Consider the following 22720-nt stretch of genomic DNA (forward strand, 5'->3'; position numbering starts at 1 on the left):
GACTGGCATCCAGCTCAGGATACTCCCTGCTCGTAGACAGCTGGGATAGGCACCAGCAAGCCTACGACCCTGGTGAGAATAAACATCTTTGGAAAATGGATGGACAAGGCTTGAGCCAAGTGATAGCAACTACTTTAGCGTGCTAACAACTGTGAGGCGGACGTGCTAACCAGTGCTCCACGGAGATGCCTGCTACCAAAATGAATTATTCTTATTTTAGCTTCAAGAATGTATTGTGTGCCCTCTGTTGTATTTCCTTAAAGCTTGACCGCAAGGCCATCTGAGACATCAAAATCCTGGTGAAGTCTGCAGATGACGCAGCTGTGGTACGTCTGATCCTTTCCAATGATAAGATAACCTCCCACCCTGAGATCATCCATCTTGTTAATTGGCGCAGGGGGAATCACCTTGAGCAGAACGCCAGCAAGATAAAGAAACTCAGTGGATAAAAAGTGGCCGCCGCTCGTCATAATTGGGGCCCGGGTGGAGATTGCTAGGACCCCAGCCACCCTGCCGTCTTTTCCCTGCTACAGCCGGACTTCATTTGATCACCTATATAGTGCTATTACAAATTTTAAAATGTTTAATAGAGCGTCAACCAAACGAAATAGCTTTGAATATCATTTAAACACTTTTGTTGTTTCATTTTTAAACTTGCTATATAGGAAAACATCAGTTTAGAATTACTAGCAGTTCTCTCAGAAGTAGCCCTCTTTAGTTGTCAAAGAGCTCGACACTGGTTTGTACAATTTAACAATTAAATTCAATTTATAGTATTTTGTCCTGTATTTATGACCAAAATTGTAACTCACGTTTTAATAAAAACTACTACTAATAATAAAATGACACTCTATATTATATTGTAAAGCATTCAATAACTACATTATTAAAAAGAATGTCAAGAGTTCATATTCTGTGTATCAAGATGAATTTATTGCGGCTCCGTGTGTACATGTCTTGCTCACTGGACAGTAGTTTCACACAGTCATGTAGACCAACCAAATTGTACTCAACTACTATGTGTAGGTTACTATTTTGCTATATTAGTCAATTGCAGTGAGGATAAGGAATATATGCCCGTGACTATTTTATTGTCTATCTACATGTGTTGCCACGCAGTGTTAGTATATCCTTTCCATGAAACATTTTATTTTATTGAGGAAAAGAAGAATGATAAGCTTTCCCGTTCTCGTTTACTCTTGATTTAGAGGTCTTGAAGGCAACGTTTTGTGGTTGTTTTAAATACACAATGCGTGCTTTTCTGTTTGGTGTTTCAAACTTTGCTGAGAGTGACAAAGCCAAACTGCTGCTTGTGAAATGAGCTGAGTTGCGCTCACCACCACCGCTGTATACAATATTCTTAGTTCTGATGTCTGCTGGTTTGAATCTCAACTCAAGCCCTGTTAGTATTTTCTCCCCATGCCTACGTTGTTTTAAGGCTGCAATTGGTTGGAGGCCAGTTCAGAGTGTGCTAAGGAAAATAGACGATAAATTTAGGGACTACTTGTTTCTTTTCTCATCTCCAGGTGATCTGTCATGTTGCGTGCAACAGCCTGTTAAAAAAATAATGATAGAGCATAGAATAAAATTACAGAGCTGGAGAGAGCAAGCAGAGCAGATTAAAAGTGTCTGTCAGCGTAATCCTCACTCTGCAATGTGAAAATTTATCTCATGAAATGGCTCAACTGTAATGAGCCTTCAGGAAGTGTGTGTCTGGGGGGGATTTTTGGTGGGTGGATTTGAAGAATTTATACCAAAAAACGTCCGAAAGACGTTTTTTCTCTCATCATTCACTATACCCGAGTGTTTAAATCCCTTCCAGAGTTCTGAAACGTCCCCTTCTTTTCCTCTTGTGTGTTTCCATAACAGGACATTCTGAGCGAGGGAAAAGCCAGCGTGGCCTCTGAAGCAAAGTACTGTAAGTACTCCACTGATAATATTGATAAAAATGCTGCAGTCATTGTAAGATGTTTAATTAACCACTGACTTTCAGGTTCACTGTAATTACTTCCTGAAAGCAAAATGGGAAAAAAAAAGGCGCAGTCATAATTGAGTTTGGTGCTGCTATAGCAGATATGCGTCATCCCAACATGCCTGACTAACTGCACTGGAGCGCTGCTTGGCAAAGGGGGGTGTTGTAGAATTTGAGCGTATTTCATTTAGTAAATAACAGATTGGTTGATTGTGGAAAATTTGAGCTGTTATGTAGCTCTTTTTTGGAGTAGATGTACAGTTTGAGTGTTTGCTGTATATGTGCTTCCCCATATATTTTACTTTGCTGATTATGGCTCTTTGCTGATTGACTGGAAGGAGTCGTGTACTTCTGCTACTTCCTCATCATATATGTGAGCTCAGGTCACCAAATGTGCTTCTTTTGCTGATGAAAGGGTTAACACTAATCCATTCACAAACCTCACAAGGTTTAATTAATTTGCTCATACAAGCTGCTTCTTTAATGAAGTGGGTATAAAGTGCACTAAGGACGCTTACATAAATAAATGGTTTGTGCACGTAAGGACAATCGTAGTTGAATTTCCTTTATGTGGAACTCTCAGCTGACCTGTTCTATTCCTATCAACTGATCTCCCGCCTCTTATCTTGCCCTCGCCCTTTCTTCGTCTCTTATTCTCCTCTGTCTGGCCTGCCTTTAAATTGCTTTACAGTGGCGGGGTTTTAGTCTGGGAGATAAGAAGGATGCTGGCTCGGTGCGTGTAGCGTAGAAAGTGAAAGCTAACTTGTTTGAATAGCAAAACTGAATAGGCGGCCTTGTAATGCGGAATTTTCATTTGCATTCGGAAAAAAGTTCAGATTCTTGATCGCGTATACTCCAACTGTCAATGATCGTTTGTTGCGGGATGCCGACAATCGTGGTATTTTGCCTAACCTGGAAAAGCAAGCAACCACAAAGCGGAACATAAAATAATCATATTTTACTGCAGCTGCCCCTCTGCTCTCTCGAAACCAACCACAAGGGCGGGCTTATGTCCTCACCAAGTTACGCTTGTTCTACATCCTCAAACTTGTCTGCGCCCATCGATTGTTATCAACTCACTGTTAGTGAGGCCAATGTGATCATTTTGGAAAGTGAATGTCAACTTTGATTTTTGAAACTCATTGCTGATAAAGTATGGGTGAACTTCTGAGGTTGTCTTTTTCTGACGGATATGCGTAGATGACTCATTAAAACTGAGCGGTCAGCTCATTTCCAGACTCGTCAGTAGCATGGCGGGAAGCCTCTTTTGTAACAGCGCCAGCGGGTTAGGGTGGGTCCAGACCTGTGACACTCTCTTACATAAGCCCGCAGAGCGCCGCTGTCTCTACCAGAGTAGGAGGCTGCATGGATTATTGATGCTCAAAGGCACATGGCGCCGACACACACAACCTGCACACACATGCATGCGCGCACGTGTTAATATATTCCAGGTGTCGGGATATAAAGGGATTCCCTTTGCTTAATCACCCCCCTCGCAGCCCCCTCTGATTTTTCTCGGCAAGTCTCACAGTAGGCACACGTGTATTTGTGACCGTGCTCCTCGCGTCAAAGTCATCCTGGCTCACATTAGCATAATAATGACATGTCCTCTTTGTCCCTCCTTTCTGTCACAGCCATTTTGCCCAGAAAAGGGAGACCGGCCGAGGAAAGAGGAGGATAAAGGATGGTGACATGCAAGGGGGATCACCTAAAGCGCAGGTATTAAACTCGGGGCCCGGGGGACAGGGTCCGCCGCATCATTTAACGTGGCCTGGCAAATCATGTGCGTTGGCGACTTCATGTGCGTCAACTTCATGTTCTTCTTCTTGCTCAAATACTACAATTGTGAATTGTCTTCTTTTTTGGTGACATTGAAATATTGAAAGCACTATACATATATACAGCATATATATTTATATAAAACAGTGCTAAAATTGTCACATGGACATCACATACCTACAGTTTCTTAAATGTGTGATTCTAGCACATTTACTCTTGCAAACAGCCCACTTAATGTAGGTATTTCGAAGTGGGTCTTTTTTTTTTGAATTTTGCATTTATACCTCCATTAGTGGTGTGATCATGTCACAGTTTGTGGATATAATTTGCATATCCTCTACTGTCTTGTGTGGTTTCCCAGTTTCCTTTCACGTTTCAAAAAGACATACCGGTATTTTCTATTTGTTAAAGACCTGCCGTGGCTTATGACTGGTTGGTGGCGAGTCCAGGCAGGGTTTCACACGCCTCTCACTCAACGTCAGCCGGTATGGGCTACGGCACACCCGCGACTCTAGTCAGCACAGGTGCTGTCGAAAAAGGAGGAATGAATGGACCCCACCGCAGCAGTTTTAACATAAAACAATCAGTATCACAAAGTAAGCTATTCACCCTTTAAGAATGACATTATAGCGCCTCCATCCTAACGGGCTCAAACGTAGAATATTTATTATCTGTGGCATCACGGCTATAAATAGGCTTGTGGCACAATGTTGCAAACGCCTACGCACAAGCTAACGGCAACTAATAATAGAGCTATATCATAAAGTTTGCCTTTACAAAGGTAAGAATGCAGTGTTTGAAAAGAGATGCAAAGAGAGATATGAAATATTAAATTGGTTTCAGGGATGTAGAACTGAGATTTGTTGCCAATATTGACAAAGCCTCACTTTGCATTCATGCGGAACGTGTGAGTAAGATGAAGGAAACCAACACAACCAGAGGGAGAACAAGTAAAAAACACATTTTTTGGTGTCCTGATTTGAACCTCAGGAATCCCAGGCTCGCTGAGCTCTCGATTCTGCCATAATCATGCAATTGCACTGTTGTAACCTGACATATGAGTGACCTGACAGGTTTTGCTTTGTGCTGCGAGCAAAATATTGAGACTGTGAATTCAACCCCTCAAAAAGTAGGAGTTTAAACAATTCTTCTTTCCTCTTTGTCACTGGTTTAACTTTAAGCAAAGAGGACTGCATATTGTGTATTTAAAATAGCTTTGCCTTAATGGGCTGGAAGTGGCTCAGGCAGCTGAGCAGATAGCCCAATAAACCGAGGGTGGGCTGCTCTATTTCCGCTCTGTCTGAGTCATTTGTCCTTGGACCAAATCACAAATAATTTTTCATGCTTTTTACCCCTGTATTACAGCGAACCCAGGTGGGCAAGGCATGCACGCAAGAAGGAACAACACGATACCCTTTCAATTAAGGCCAAAAAAATTAGCAAAAAAGGTTTCATTCTTTAGATTGCATGATATACTTATTTAATTACAGTATCTTTTTTAAGTACCATGTTGTACTGTGTTGCTTCCAAAAAATTCAAGCAAGAGCAACAAACAAAATATCATATTTTCCGGACTATAAGCCGCACCAGCAAAAATCGAGCAAAAAAATCTATTTTTGTCACGGATAAACTGAACTGGACTTCAGATGTTTATGCAAAAAGATGGTTTGTGAAAGTTTCAAGATTTGTATTGATTCATTCACTGATTTTCTGCCAACAGCAACATCCTCTGTTTAACAGACTGCACATGCCTGCGTGTTTAGTCCCAACATATTTATAGAAAAAGGATGGATATTTTCAACATATCAACAGCAGAATACTGCTAAATAGCAGTTCAAACTTAGCATCAATACTTCAATAACATCTTCTGTCACCTGTTGTTTAATTGATACATTATTTTAGTGGACATATAAACACATTGCACATCATTCATATATGCAACAATAAATATATAAATACAATCATATATACTGTATTTTGTACATCAAATTTACACTTCACAACATTTTTTTAATTTATTATTTTTTTTTTTAGTTTTTTAAGAATACATTTTTAAAACTCTTTTTGAGCACAGTCATTTCTTCACATCTTTTTAGTTGTATTTCATAGTCGTTCCATAAAATGGCACCTTGAACAGAAATACGCATTTGCTTGACCGGTGAGAAAAACCCGGGGGATAAGCCGCTCTGGACTATAAGCCGCAGGACTCAAATCATGAGGAAAAAGTCGCGGTTTATAATCTGAAAAATACGGTAAGGGTAATTATCGCAAGTCACCGCTGCGTAAAATGAATGATCCCCGATACACTTTATGAAGCTAGACATATCTTGTATGGGCTACTATTCAGTGGGCACAGGTGTACCTAATATTGTGAGCACCAAGTGTAATTGTCCCTCTGTGACCGGGGATGCCACAGTTTGCTCCTTAGCAACTGTTTCCACGGCTACAAAGTTGCTGGCTATCTCACCACCAAACCTGCCTCCATCGTAAGCCACTTTGCTTCATTTTTGTTTACTTTCTAATTCTTGCTGATCACATGCGATAGAGTATATTCAAGTCTAATACTCTTGTAAAGACGTAATGAACGTGTGATGAATGTGTATGTGCATCTTCGCGGTGCGTGCAAGTCACCCATTATACTTTCACCTCGCATTGGCTTATCGTTCAGTGAATCATTGTCATATATGGGAAGCAGCTCCGGCGCCGTGAAGGAGAAAGAGATACAGTCGAGCATGCTTGACTACATCGAGACATGCAATGCAAGCCTCCAAGCGACACAAAGATCTATTTTTATCTCACCTAAAAATAGACAGCCTTCTCCATAGAAACATGAAATCCATCTCAGGGGCGAATTATTCTCAAGATGCCACTGCTCTGTGTGTATGCGCGTACGCGCGTGAGTTGGTTTACGTGCACCTCGTTTGAATGCGTGTTCCTGCTAATTCTTCCAGGAGTGGGAGCAAATGAGCGCCTTCCCTGCGGTGAGCCGCTTTATTGACGAATCGCCAATGACGCTCAGCAGTAAGCCGGCAGGGTTTGACCGTCCTGTCAGCATCATCCGCATACATACACGCGTGCTTGGATGACTCAAGTCGGTTTGTTTGTTTACAGTAGCAAAAAGAAAGACGTGTTTGGATAACCACCATGTATGGTGTGGTCTTAATAGGGGAGTTCCCCTCTTAAATACTAGGGTAGAGGTTGCTGTTTAATTGCATTGCACATTTTCTCCCCACTGAAATGAAAAGAAATGCTTCAGCCTTCATTAAAATAAAATCCATTGATTTTTTTTTTTTTTTTTTTAAACACGGCGTTGGTAAGGAAAGTAGCTCCAATGTTATGTGACTTAAACGTGTTGATCATAAAACACTTCAAATGTAAAAATATACACCTTACAACCCTGCACACACAGATTTAAAAAAAAACAACAACTTTATCCTGCTTTGGTAATGCTCTGCATGACAGTTTGTGGGAAATGTGGGAAGAAAGCCAACCAACTTCAAAATAACTCATACCATACCAAATAATTTGTGGACATGAAAGTAATGATATGCTTTTATTTTGATGTTGTTTCTGGGAGTGTCTCACAACAATGCCTGACTTGTTTCTACCGCACAAATTGTGGCGCCAAGTGTGCCATGATTCCCGATATAATCAACACAACATTGTTCTGAAAACGTGTTCAATCGACAGTTCAGGAGACTAAAAAAACGACTTAATAACAGTGAAAGTTTATTGTATGGTGCTTGTTGCCAGCTTTGACTGCAGTGCCTAGCATAACTAGCAGCGCTCAAATGTTCCATATCATCTGGTGAGAGAATATTTAAGACAGCTTTTAAACATGTGACAATAATTTTCTACCATCTACTACTATCTACCATCTACTACTATATTCAATTGATGTTCCTGGTGAATTAGATCACCATGTCCTCCTTCATAGCTTAGACACATGTTTGTATAGGGTGGATGACTTTTTTTGTTCGAAAAAACTAGCAGCCTGTTTCAGTTTGTGAGTGTGTTTGTGCGTTTCCTTTTGGGAAGAGGAGTGTGCGTGTTTTAGACAGTCACTGAGGCAAAGATAAAGCGAGAGCCCACAGAGACAAAGATGGAGATAAGACACACAAGGACGAGCATGTTGACAAGGCAAAAAGACATAAAGGCAGAAATTTGACAAAGGGTGCTTCTATTATAAGAGAAACTGGAACATTTGTGCTAATTATGCCTTTTTGTAGACTGCTATTAGGTTAGGATGTTAAAAGAAAAGACAAAACACATGAAAACTGTTCATGTTGTTTTTGCTGTTAACAAGATTCGCTGCCAGAAGCCTCCGAACTGAAAAAAAAACATCCCTTTTCAAGACACCCCAGAAAATGACATTTCTGTTCAATCATCAATAGCAACAAGCACCATATCATACAATCGTGAATAAAGGAATGTATTCATATAAATATAAAGCCAGCATGACTTTAATCCTTACTATTCAGTTTGATCATGTGACACAAAGCATCCAGCACCTTAAATATGCGCCAGTGTTGCAAAAAAGTCAGGTCTAGTGTCATCTTGTCACTTTCTTCCCGAGTGCAGTGAGCCGCAGCAGTAAGCAGCGCATTGAGACGCTTCCTTCTGCGCCAGCACAGTGACACAATTTGTTTGCAGATTTGTGCTGATTGTGTGTGAAACGTCATCTTTTTTCCTCGTTGAAGGCTCTGATTCATACCGACGAAAAGTACACCTGCTGTGAGTCAAATGTTCCTGCTTGCAAGCTCCTTTTAAAGTATTGATTACAATATTATACAACCTATAAGCTGTCAGAATATTTTATTTGACTCAGTATTTGTCACGACTTTGGCAAAGAAATGATTTTATATTCTGGAAATTGCCATATGTGAGCGTTGTGCCAACCTCGATGTTCTTTTTTTTTTTTTTTTACAAAAATAACATCAGTTAAACTCTTGACGCACGTAAGCTCCTTCGGGAATCGCATCGAGAGCTTTTGCTGCTAACGGGACGGCGTTTTTTTTTTGACAGATGGTATTTCCTCATTGATCCCGGAGGCTATTTACATATCCGGGCTGTTCATTATTCAATCAATGGGACGTGTGAGCGGACTTGACCCGGCTTGATTACTTCTTTACATCTTAGCCAAGGTCATCGAAATGGATCCAGATCCTCACTGAGTGACCCCCCCCCCCAAAAAAAAAAAAAAAAAAAAAAAAAATCCCTCCAGCAGAGATTTAATTGCATTTCTGTACCCATTGCTCTTAGGGCAATCACATCCTTTAATCTAAGGCAATACACAAACACACACAGGCACACTTTGATGCGCACACACCAAGGGTCTCCCTCCGACATCCTGAAATTGGCTGATGTGATCGCAGATGAGAGAACAGCTGAAGAACGTGAGGTGCTGCCTTCAAGCGCTGCTGCAGTCTGCTTTTCAAATACTGCTCAACACCTGCTTTCATCTGTTTGAACACAAATTGGGGCTTTGAATGCATCGTCATATTCGTCACTTGTCTTTGAAGTATGCCTTAGATGAAAATGAACTGCATTTTTAAAGATGTTTATTGTTGCACGTGATTACACCATACGGTTGCAATATCGTGCGTAATTTGTGGCTATTTTTAGATCAGGCAAATCATTAGGTAGCTAAACAATCTAATGAGTTCTAAGATTACCCCTTTTACAAAGCTATTAACTTTTGAGGGGCACTGTGTGGGGTATTAAATCAGTGCGTTGATGACATATTGCCGTGAATTCGATTGTTGACCGTTGTAATTAAAGCAAGTCAAATGCGTGAGTGCATGCTGTTTACGCTTACCTTTGTTTTGTCACATAGCTGTTAAATCATTGAATGTGAGCACTTGTTCATAAAACTGAAAATCCATAGGCGCAACGAACCTCGCTGTCCCACACTGGGAACACACTATGGAAAAAATTCAGTTCGTTATGATCTAACGTCGATTCGTTGTCACCGCAGCAGGAAGAAGTTTTTTAGTTCTGGTGTGACGAGAACGTAAACCATTTAAATTCCTTTTTAATTTTTTGTCACGTAAATTGCAATAACAGCTATGTAATTAATGTACCAATGGCCTAATAATTGGCTTGTCAGAGTAAAGAAACTGACATAAAAAAAGCTGGACGACATCCGCCATAACATTGGGAAAAAACAATAGGGCACAAGGCTCAAAATAAGGACTGTCCTGCTTAAAACATGCATCTTGTAACCCTACAAAACAATGTCATGTCGCGTTGTCTTTCGAGTTTCTTTCGGAGTCTAGTTACCGAGTCTACTTTTCTGAGTCTAGTTTCTGATGCTTGCTGTGGGTATGTCGGGGGTTTTTTGTATTCAAATACTTCCCACTGCTGTTTCCTGTCTGCTTCTGGGTCCAAATTATATTCTTTATGCGACATATACACTCTATAGCTAGCCCGTAGCCCCAGTCCACATTCTGGCAGGTTGGCTGTTAGTGTGCGTCCCGGTTATGCTGGATAACCACCAATGTATATCAAGAAGGTGTTCAATATCCTAAATAGCAGAGACGCTTGCCTCGTTAGCCACCCAATTCAGTTAGAGGGAGTTCAAATTAGTATTTTCTGAAGTCTTTTGTATTGCATCCGCATACACAAACAGGCGCACACACAAACACACACTTGTTTCCTTCAATGTGTCTGGTGATGTGTAGCGGTGCGAAACCTCTCCAGGTGATGTTATAAAGCTTTGCACATTACAACCCGCAGCCCGCCTGTTGACTCCACATTTCCGCGTCATTAGGCTCCCGCTGATGAAAATCCGCACATGCACACACCTCCCAGCTCCCCTCCCTTTCTCTCTCTCCATGTGGATTAGTGTGTGTGTGTGGACTAGGTTGCATTCTTTCGCATACACTCCGCTGGCTCGTCATTAGGAGCTTGAGGGCGCGCAGATTGGACATACGAACGGAAGCTCCACGAACAAGCATCATGCAGGTAAAATGACTTTTAACATCTTTAATGCAGAAAAATGACTAGTGCAGCTTTATTTTTCCTCGCGGGAGACGAGTGAGAAAACAATGAGCTGACTTTAGCTGCTTGTTGCCGGCAAGGTTCTACTTGTTGTTGGAAAGTGTGCTTTCTGAACCTTCTTAACCATTTGACTACTTGTGAGGTGAAGTTATGTAATTCCACGGCTGGCGATGAGCCGCTTAGCTTTGAAGCGCTGCTGCACTCAAACTCCGCAGACGCCTTTCCAGCAAGTGTCACTTGGCATCTTCCTCTCGTGATTCCCTCTTTTCTTTTTTCTTTACTTTCCCGCCTCCTCGTTGGGTTTGACTTAAAAATCTATCAACGGTAGATGGTGGCGTCCTGAGCGAGTGTAGTGCGGAACATTAATCAGCGTTCATTAGACATTGAAGTGAAAAGCCCCACAAAGTGACTTTCAATCCCTTTGCAAGGGGAATTGCTCATTAAAGCTGCAGGGAAGGAAGCTTCTGCGCTCCAGGGCAGCAAACAGTGACCTGGTAACTTTGGAGTCATGCCACTGATAGGACTTATAAATTGCATTTACACTCTTGCCTGAGGTCTAATGTTTATTGCACGCCTAATGTCTGCAGTGCTCAGTTGTGGCGAAGAGTGGGGCGGTGAGGAGGAGCTTTTCCTCTAATTGATGATTATCATGTGGAGAGATGGATATGCACTTTCTTGATTCACACGGTCATCAAACTGCGGGCCATTGTACTCCGTGTCAGTTAATGTGTCTGTGCATTAAACTGATTGCCGACCCACGATGTTCACATTGTCCCCCCGACTGTTACCTTGACCCGATCAAAAGGATTAAGTCCAACACCAGATGTTTCATTTAAAGCGGGAGATCTAGCGAGTAATATAGTTTTTAAGTGCGTGGATATAAATAGCTGGGTCACTGGAGAGTCGTCCTCCCATCAAGTGCGAGATTAAGCAACCAAGTCAGATGTGTGCGACCCAACAAGTTCTAAAGACGTGTCAGTTGAGCAAGCCATATGGAAATTTGGCAATTTACAGAATTAAATCACAGTTTGGCTGTGGTGGTCTCAGAATCTGGAACAGAACGCCCAAAAAATATATCACCAAAATTTGTTGCTAGTGTTGTGTTAACTTGTTTAAACCAATTGTTGCCAATTTCCTCAGGCATGTGCGATATTTCCAAAAAGACAGGAGACAGCGGCTCCACTCGCTTAACATGTGATACTCTCGCATCTTGCATTGGCACATCTGTGTGTGGAAAAGGACACATTGTCTGCTCTTGGCCAGTGTGACAACCAATCACATGAGTACCCTCAATAAATAAGTTGGTGATTACCACATGTGGCCACAATGTCCACAGACCTCATCAAGCTGTACCTATTCCCCTCACTTGATCATTTGTGTCACCTCAATAGCGGTGTGCCAACCAGAGAGATGCTTTAATATTATTATTATTATTATTATTATTATTATTATTATTATTATGGTCAGTCTACGAGAGCTCTTTACCTTAATATGAGAGCGGATAACAGCTGTGAATTTCAAAATACTGTACTAAAATTCACAGTATTCTTAAAGGTCAAAAGCTTATGTACTTAAATGATTTCACAACGATGCCAGCTCATTGGTTTAGAGAGATTATTGTACAAATTGTCCTTCCATAGAGAGATTATTGGCTTCATAATGTAGGCGGATAGAAAGCTTTTATTAAAATATAATACCTTTATTGTAATTGTATCGTATAGATGTGAGTGACCATGCTGTGATTCATAATGATTTCCAACACGGCAGCAACATTTTGGTAACGCTTTTCAAATAAAAGCGTTTCATTTAGCTCAAGAATTGGTCCATGCTCTAAGTGAATGAAGGTACTGTTGGAAAACTTTTTTCTGACATAAAATTATATTTAGATTTTTTTTTTAAATAACTATAGATAGATGGAATTGTTCGAGTCATTGCGAAACCCTGTGTCAGTCCTCATATGTTTTTGCCGACACGTGTATTACTGCATAGGCTGGCAGTTAACACCCCTTCAAAATTCTGGAAGGTCATTTATGACATGAGCAATAAACCTAAACCGAAACTTGAGGCACTCCTATGTTATTTGAATGCAGACTAAACTTGACATCGCTCACTCAACGCACTGTTCGCTACCTTCCAGGTAGGAGGACTTAAATCACATCAGAGCTGAAGGTGAACTCTAAAATTGCAGATATCTTCCTTAAAAATGCAATAGTACACTCCGCCAAAGGCCTTCTTCCGATCAGGTCAGGCCTTGTTACATTCATTCATTCATTCATTCATTCATTCATTCATTCATTCATTTATTTATAGTATTGTATTGTATATGAGGTACAAGATTGCTATCGTGCTTCCTTTCCAATTGTGAAATGCAATTAAACTTGTAAAAATGATTGATTGTAAGATTGCAGCATTGTAAAACTTTTCAGTTTTGACTGGCACTCCTCGAGAGGTATTCATTTAGCAAAACGTTTATTACTGTGGTGGCTGCGGTTTACAGTGGCATCAAGGCATTGTCATCAAATGTGCTTCTTTTTCATATGGCCTCAAAGAGCCAAAGCCAAGCATGAGTTCATCCTCTTACATCTGCTGTGTTTGTGTGTGTTTGTGTGCACGCACTTGCGTGTGTGTCCATGTGCATGTGAGAGCCTGATAAAAGTCCAGTCGCTGAGCCAAACAGGCAGATTGTTGTCCCAAAATAATTCAAATAAGTCAGCGATCTGCCCCCTCGCCAAATGTTTAAAATGAAAGGTACAAGTTGCTGACAATGGCCGTTGTTTTCATGTCTTTCAATGACAGTGCCCGAAAAGTGCAGTATCAATAGCAATTCTTTTTCTTGCAACAGAAGCACTTAAGAAATTCTGGCTGCATACTGTTATAAGATCAAAGCGGAAAGAAATTTTGCATTTATGATGATCGAGTAAAACGTTGATGGCATTATCCATTCACTTATGATGCAAAACCAGAGAGGTCACAAATTCTTTTAGCTTTAATTTGTAAGTCACCTAATGGAAGCCAAAAATCTTGGGTTTTCTTCTCCATGGCAGACATCAAAGCACCAGTAACAGTACTCCACGTAGCAGAGTGCACAGTTTTAATACCTGGGGGTTAGGGTTAGGGTTGTTCTGTTTTTTGATTACAATATTCATTGATTATAATACATCCAATATATGTTTATTTAAAGGTTTGCTTTCGTTAAAAAAATCAATCCAGATGGCAGTCTCTTGAATACAAGCACCAAAATCATCTACCAAAAGAAAGAGGAGTGAACTTGTAGCTTTCATTTGGAGAAATGTTTTGGAATAAATAGATTGCAGGTCTCTTGTTAGAAGGGCAGCGCCGCGTACCTGCGGGCCCTCTCATGCCCTCTTCGGTGAGGCGTTGAAGAGGGCATAAGTGAGGCAGAATACAGTCTGCCTCACCTTGCACTTTTCTATCCGCCGTTTTATGTGATCCAAAAATTGTCATAATTAAATGCATTAACCTTAATGGACCTTAACCTCCTTCAAGCCTCCTTTGTCGTCTGATTACACAATTTGAGCTGAGGCTCGGCTGCTTTTTCGAAGCTAAGGCGAATGAAGAAAAAAAATGCTCTTAGCGCACGCCCGTACCAAAAGATCAGCTCAGGATAATTGTTTTGAGACACCCAACAATCAGGTCTCTGCGAACTTTAATCAGAAGGGAGAAAAAAAAAATACTGCCTGGTTGTCAGTATGTGTGCATCCCTCTTTATGCATTCTATTAAGTGCTTTTAGGCTTGTTTGTATGCTGGCCTTTGTTTTTAAGGGAGTCAAGTGTATAGCGGAGCAGTACACCAATTTAGAGTGGTCACACACAATTCTGCAGGCCCGTATTGATGCAACACACACACAAACATGCACGCATGCACACAAACACACACCTAAATCTCACAGAACTCTTTCACGACGAATGTGAAAAAAAATACCCCTCCACGTGTAAACGGCGTCTCCTCACTACACGAGCGCGGGGCGTCACATTGCACCTCATACAGTGTCTGATGAAGGCACCTGTTCAATAGGTGGCGTGATTCGTAAGGTGAGACTCATTGAATTTTTTAACAGGCCTGGTAACCGTACCCAGGCTTGGCCATCAAACGCCTCTGTCGCAAGTTCAAGGCCGTCCGAGAGGATGCTGAGCAGCTGACTTTTTGACAAAGGAAGTTCAGTTGACTTTATCGTGTTTTGTGGTGTGGCGCAAAAAGAAAACAAAGTCGGTGTGGCAGTAAGAGGCATTATTGACCCCCAAGTCAAGAAAGAGCAGCAAAGTGAAACAACGGCGGCTGTAAAAATATCAATCACTAATCAATTCATGCGCTGACGGTCTTACACGTCGCGGTTGTAGGGGTCGATGCTGTCCAAATAAAGCGAGTGACAACCCCCAGCGACACGATGGGATGTTTGCGCACTTTCTACAGTGAGGAACTGTGGATAATTGAAACACGGCTTCTCTATCGGCCCGAGGCCCCCCGAGAGGATTAATTCTTCCTCCGCATGGGGGCTCGCACGTCAATATAGTATCCTTTCTTACAGTCACACACACACACACATACGTGCACACCCACAGCTTGGCTTCCATATGGACGAAGCCTTCCCCCTCCGTCTGATTCGCACTGACAGCCACACTGACTGAGAGCGCAAGCTGTCCGCACACAAATAGTATCAGCTCTCCAACATCAACATGCGCTCCCACTTTGTTCCCTTTTATGCAGCAGCAACACATTCGCTTATTCCATCCATCCATCTATCCGTATTCCATAGCTGCTTATCCTCACTGGGGTCGCTGGCTTGCTGGTGCCTATGACAGCTATCTTTGGGCACAGGCACAAAACCTCAACACATTCTGAAGTCTTCGTGAAACCGAGTGCTCATTTTTGCATACCGAGTTAACAGTTTACTGTATTACATACACACTTATGGAAAAACAAAACTAAAATGACCGTATATGATGTTAGTTTTATAACAACGAGGGTTGAGCGAGTAAGGGTACAGAGTGATACTCGTGGTTTTATGATCGCAAACTAGAAATTAGAAGAATAAAATAGTTTCATAGTACAATATTTAGGTCTAGCTTCAAAATGACCTGCCACTGTCTTTTTTCATGGGGGGGGGGGGGGGGGGGGTTATGTATGATGTGTCGGTACTTGGTATTAGTGACTACTCAAGAGTTGAGTACTCATCTTGCACCTTATCGGTCTGAAAAAAAAACCCCAACGCTTTCAAAACATTAAAAACAACAACCGGTAATTCCTTTCAATTTGAAATGACTGCATGATTTTTTAATGTAGGCACGGAAATTAAAACTTGCCTTTAGAAATTTGACTCATCAATCAACAAAATAACAGACTTATGGATTGGTAATATAATGGTTTTTGCCTTAATGATCACCTTCGGTATTGGATTTTGTTAGACCGTGCGAGGATAGTGTATTTATGGTTATATATATATCGCGATATATATCCCGTATTGTATCACCAGATGGTTCAATATTTCTTATGGTTGTTGCGCTGCTCACTAATTTATGCAGCATAATTTGCACTTGACCAGTTTGTCTTTAATGAGCATCAAGCATCTGTTAAACTATTATTTATTTATCAGAGGGACTTCTCAAGCTTCACTCCAAGACTGCCCAGAAGAGAAACATGAATGGCTGAAATTGAAGGAGGACTCTATTCAATCTCAGAAGTCATTCTCAGACGTATAAAAAAAAGAGGTGAAGGCTGGTCTTGAAATCACGACGTTTTGTTAAAGCCATAGTTTGCGTTTACGTCTTTCTATCAACCTTTTTGCCTCTTCGAAAAGACGGCAGCAGACCGGTGTGTTGAAAGTCCTCTGTAAATTGTAAAACGAGATGCCATCATGGCAAAAACGATTTATTGGCAATCTCTCACTTTCGAGCGGTTAACGCGGAGTGGCAAAGACGACTATTTTTGTTTGATTGCCGCCTTATGTATTCGATTGTATTCTATAGACATTTCAATGTTCGTATTAACGTTATCAGTAGGACACAAGTGGAGCGCGAGCGATGTAGAATCTTGCCTCGGACCTGCTGGATGTTAATAATACATCTTTTATTAATGGACGCTCTCATGCACTAATGCCCCTCACTCTTTACATCACTTCCCTCTTCATTAACGCGCTTTTCCACTGTCACCACCACCACATTCTGGCTCAGTGCTGCCTCTAGAATATTCTCTTTTCCTCTTATCTGCCTCCCTTTCTCCTACCCGTCAATTCAGATTTGCATTTTTTTTCTTACAATTCTCACACTTGTTAATGTGTCTGAGGCCTTCTGCTTCAGATTAAACGCTAAAGACTTTGAGGAATATGGAAAGTGATTGCTGGCATTTGAGGGAAAAAATGTAACGGGTGTAAAAAAATGGAATCCCCCCCATCAGGGACGTTCAGGGACAGATTTCTTCATGCTATACGCAAATTAGCATGAATACTAAGCGATATGAGTAAGAGTCCCATATGTAGCTTACATAAGATTTAAAAGTGTCATCACGTCATGATAAAAATATACCTTTGTCAGTCATCTTCATATGTGTGATTGCATTTTATGCTTCAGGATCATTTTACAATGCAAAGCAAATTAGAACAAGTCATAATTCATGGTTTTAAAAGGCAGCTTTAGCGTGGATGGTGCATTTTTTGAACTAAGAAATTTGTTTTGTAAACAGCATTTTTATACACAGAACTATTATGGAAGTGCAAATTTTCAACTCAAGCAAGTGACCCTAAGGTAAATAAGAGTGGACGATTGATCTGTTTTCTATCCAGAGCTATTCTGTCATGGAACTTGCTAACAGTGAATCTTAACTTGTGGTTTTGGAATTTGGACCAAAAAATTGATTAGAATAATTATTGGGCAAAAATGAATTCAAAACATGTACCAGTTTACAAGTTGAGAATTGAGGCACTGGCATATGATTGATTTAGATTTGCTCATGTTCGAATTTTTAAATACATTTTTCTCTACACACATTTATCGTTTCCATAGTGATGCCCTTCGAAAATATTTGCACATTATTGTGATTGATAATAGTTACTGTGAGTGTCTTTCACAGTCAAACAGTTCTGGGTTTGAATCTCAGTTTGTGTGCCCTGTGTGGCGTTTGCAGGTATTCCATTTGCCAAATGAATAAATAATAATAAAATAAATACATACAAATAAATTATGCATGTTAGGATTATTGATCACTGAATAATAAGTTACTTTATGACTTGCGTGATATCCTTTTTTTGTTTCATCACTTTTTTACCTTGTTGAACCTTTGGTGGAACGTGTTAAACTGAATTTATTTTTCTTTGCTTTAGTCGTAAGGAAGATTTGACATATTTGTTTTGTTTGAACAGGCTGCCTCTATCCCTCCAAATCATTGCTTAAATTATGCAGACAGTGTTGACGGACATTCGGGTTTACTGGTAAGCCCGACGTAACACTACAGTATATTACATCTGTCATTTCTATCCGTCATTGTAATCGTCACCATATGTCACCGTAAGGGTTTGTGACCTCACCTCCAAATCTTCCAAATTCCTGAGAAATGTTTAAACTGCCATTTACGTGGGAGCATGGAAGCATAAACCCAGTCTAAATAGGGAGCAAGCATTCATACATGCAGCTCGGAATGACATTGAGTGCTAGAACATTGGCATGCAACAGCTACAATTATGAGAGAAAGTGTCCTTAATTTAATGCACTTTCTCCTCATACAAACATTGAGGCATGGCTGGTAAGTCAATGTTTCAGAATTGTGGTTTCATCAACTGGAATGCATACTGCGCACAATTTTGCTTAACACATTCATTGTACAGGCCTAAATTAAAACGCTATCAAGAGGTTTTAGTGTTATTTGACTTTTTATATATGATTTGAATGAAAAGGTCCCTTTCACATAGCTGTGCGAAGCATTCTGGGATGCCTTTCCTCATGGCAAAGAGGTGACTTCATTCAAGAAACTAATGAGCACATTGCAAAGTGACAATCTCACTATGATTGCCTCTTAGCTTGGAAGAAGTCCCCCAAAAGGCATTATCTAGTAAATTAAGCTCAGCAAAACATTGTTTTTTTTTATCTTGCAGTGTAAGTGACAGATGACAATTTTGTGTTATGTAACCATTTGTGTTGTTGTTTTTTCATGGAGTTAATCAAATGGATGGATGGATGGACAGCTGAATGGAGAGACAGACAAACTCCAGAAGTTCAAAGCTGTCTGATACACAATGCCCCCTAGTGAATGTTATTGCTTATTGCAGTGCAGCGCTAGGGGAACACATTACGGCGGTTTAAGGTTGTTGCATAGGCTAGGCATGGAAGTGATGACAGATGTGCCGGAAGTGATGTCAGAAGGGTTAACGTTTGGTGATGGACCGATGATTACAGTTTGGGTAAACTCCAAAAATGATGAACTGATGATGATTTAAAAGGGCCCATATACATACCAATGGGACTGTGACTGATGTACCAGAAACAAATATGTATAAAATATGTATAAAAATATGTAACCCTCTGAAATTACGGACCGATTGCGACACTTGTTTTACTTTGCTTTTATTCTCTTCTTATTCTGTTGGTGGTAACTAGCTGCTTTGCACCAAGCAACATTCAAGTGACAACTAGGCAGTCTTTCAGATTTAATCATTTATGGCGGAACACAGCAATGGGCACTCCTTTTTTTTTTTTTGCTGCTCTGTTTACTCTGAGCCTGATGCGCATATGTTTGAACATATAGGGCATGCAAGTGCGTTTGTGCAATGTGTGTGCAAGACGTGCAGACATTACGAAAGAGAAGTGCTGCCCTAGGACAAAGCTAGCTGAAGCGTTAAGGAAGAGCAGAGGAGAGTAACAAGTTTTGTGTGTGTGTGTGTGTGTGTGTGTGTGTGGCAGCAGCTTTTAATTTTTAAACCATCAGGTTGAGGACATGTTATCAGCAGGGACATTTTGTAGGACCCTTGTAAGGTTTCATACTCTGTCTTGGATTTTTTGTTTTGATTCATTGGTGCGGTAATGCATGCGGCCAAGGCCAAACAAAAATGCATTAAGTGAGTGAAGGTCCTGGCTCTGCAATGTGTTAACAGTGTGAGTTGTGTTGGTTGAAATGCTCAGTGGCGTGTGAATATACCGCTAATGTAGCAACAAATTTCCCCTGCATTAAAAACAATGTCTGCCTGCAGCTGTTAGTTTGGGGAATAGTCCTCTCTAAAGACGTGTCACAGCCGGATTCATTCCGGGCTTTTTTTCTCCAATGTTGCTCCTCTGGGCTGGAACTACCTGGATGAGGGAATAAAGGGATGAATACAATTCGTCATTATGTGGGACAATTATGCACATTGTGTGCTCACATTATGTAATATTACTGCATTGCTTGACTTTATTGCGCTTTGGTGATATTGTTTGATATTTTCTGGTCGGATGAATTTGGGAATCCCCACCATTTCACAGACACGTGCGGTACATAGTAGGTTAACTGATCAGCCGTCATGCATTTCTGCACTTGTGAGAAGATAAAAATAAGTTGGTAGAGGGTGAAAACGGTTGTTAGCCTCCGTACCTTCTGCTATTCCGTTCGCCGCTAGACCTAAAAATGTTCTTAATCATGAGACTTGTGGCGAGGAATGGGATATACTGCCACAGTGAGGCTACATGCTGAAAATGAAATATGCAATTAATTGTCACCTGGAATGGTATTATTAAAAATATTATTATTTGTAACTACAACTACAGTATATGAGCACTACTTGCTTTTCTATTGCTTGTCCACGTACAGTAGCTATTGATTGTTGAACTTGAGCACCCTTGCCAATTTGTGATCATAAAACTGAAAATCATTTTGGAACTTTTACTTTCTAATTGGTTCTTTGTATAAACTGCTTTGTATGACAGCTGCTGATTGACATAGGCATGACCCAAACAATTGGCTTGCTTGGCAAAAAAAAAAAAAAAAAGAATGTTGGGAATCTGAATGCACGTAAAATCTTGACAAAACAATGGGCCTGGTGATTTTAATCAGGATTTAGGACACAAAGCACTAAAAAGGGACTGTCTGGTTAAAATGGGATATCTGGTCGTTCTATACTAAAAAGTACTGTACTACAGTCTATGTAGTTTTCTTTTCTTTTTAGATCCAATGCTATCGAACACAAGATGACTTTTTTTTTAAACTTTAGAATGTTGTATTGTTATGGTTGGATTGTTACAAGTGGTACAGTAAATTTTCTTTTTTTTTTTCTTTTTTAGGGGCTTTATAGTAGAGTTCTGGGCTAAAGTTAATCTTTTAAAATGCAATAGTAAATAAGCATCAGTTCAATTTTCCAAAAGTAACCAAAGCAAGTGTATACATTTATAAAACCTCCAACATTCCAGTATTTTTCCCATGGTAGTTTTTGCTGAATTTGTCCAAGCTAAACACCAACATTTAATGTTGATTCTTTCTTTCTCTTTGAGTGTGAAACAAGCATTTCCATATCTTCATCTGCACGCTCCTGTCCTCTGCTCGTCCTTTGCTCTTCTTCTCGGATAAGGCCGGGATTCATTATGCTAATTGACTTCAGTTCTTCCAGGAATGGCGGCAGATCTTCTAGCCCGCTCCTTCCTTTCTCTCTATCTCTCACTCATGCTCTCTTTCTATCTCTTGCGCTCTCTCCCTCTCTGCCATTCTTCCATGCAGACATTTGCATGGCCGTACACCCGTGGGATCAAATGGCTTTTTAAAACCCCACATGTACTCGCTCCTTCTCCTTCTGTTATGCTTTGCTTTCTACTCCTCAGTACAGCCGCCGTTTGTTCTGTGCTCGCCACATTCACTGGTATAGTCGCTTCAGTAAATACTTGTTCATGCGCTTTAGTTTGTGTATTTACTGTCGTCTATGTAAAAGGAGTGTAATGGCATTTTGGGGATTTTCGCTTAGACAGAGCTTGTGGGTCATTTGTACACATTGCAAAGTAATATCAAGTGAAGGCTTGTTTACTAGTGCTTTATGCACCGAACATAAATGAAGTATATTGACTTTACACTGTCCTAATTGGAGCTGTATTTGAAAACATGCTTAAATAAAATGAGCACTGGTGCCCTCACGCGGGTTTATTTACATTTGAAGACAGGAGATGATATTTGACCCATGTTTGGTCACTGGACACGTGCAGAGGCACATGTTACTGTCACATATCAGCACATGTAGCCTACGTGCCCACGTGTGACTGCATTGCTCAGGAAATATGTTAATGCTGCTATACAGTGTCTTTGATTGCACTTTCTCAGACTCTCCTCCATAAACATGAGAAGATGTATCAGATGATCGATGAGGATTGCAAAGTAGAGCTGCACTGGAACGTACAGCTACTGAAATACATTTCATTTGGCCAAGTAAAATCCAAATTGGCAATCATATTTTTTTAACTTATTGTCATGTTAGGATTAACATGCCCACTGGGGGCAAGGATAACTTGCGATAAAATAAGGATTGGAATCTTTTTTTCAGGCACTTTGATGTGTTGGGGTTTTTTTCTGCTTGGACAAACCTTTAACCCAGGGGTGTCCAAACTCGCTCCTCGAGGGCCGCTGTCCTGCATGTTTTCCTGGTTTCTTTCCCTGACACACTTGATTCAAAGGATAAGGATCATCATCTGGCTTCTGCTGAGCTTGCTGATGACCTGATCATTTGAATCAGGTGTGTCGGAGAAAGAAACAGAGAAAACATGCACGGCAGTGGGCTCTCAGGGGCCGAGTTTGGATCCCTCTGCTTTAACAGTGAACAGTTGTTGAAAAGTTAAATATATATTGCTTTTTCCTTGTGTCCATGTTAAAAAGAATATGTATACTGATACAATTTTGTAGATAATAATCATTTATGGAGGTGTAAAAAGTGTGTAGGGGGTGAAATGTTTTCTCTTTCCTGTGGAGCTCTTTGCAAAATATAATTGAGATGCGCTGATTTAAAGAAACAAACA

At 40.6% G+C, this 22720-nt stretch overlaps 1 protein-coding gene across 2 annotated transcripts in view; it reads left to right on the forward strand.

The window, feature by feature from the left end:
* Positions 1-10568: 10568 nt before the first annotated feature.
* The window catches only part of kcnip3a (Kv channel interacting protein 3a, calsenilin), a 36289-nt gene continuing 24137 nt past the window's right edge, over positions 10569-22720 (forward strand). For both annotated transcript variants that reach the window (XM_088409978.1, XM_088410066.1), the window contains exon 1: positions 10569-10717. In XM_088409978.1, coding sequence (XP_088266104.1) covers positions 10712-10717 — 6 coding nt within the window. In that variant the 5' untranslated portion in view covers positions 10569-10711. The remainder of the gene's footprint in view (positions 10718-22720) is intronic.

The sequence above is a fragment of the Hippichthys cyanospilos genome, chromosome 1 (assembly GCF_059441005.1).
Source record: "Hippichthys cyanospilos isolate Australia breed blue-spotted pipefish chromosome 1, RoL_Hcya_1.0, whole genome shotgun sequence".
Lineage (NCBI taxonomy): Eukaryota > Metazoa > Chordata > Actinopteri > Syngnathiformes > Syngnathidae > Hippichthys > Hippichthys cyanospilos.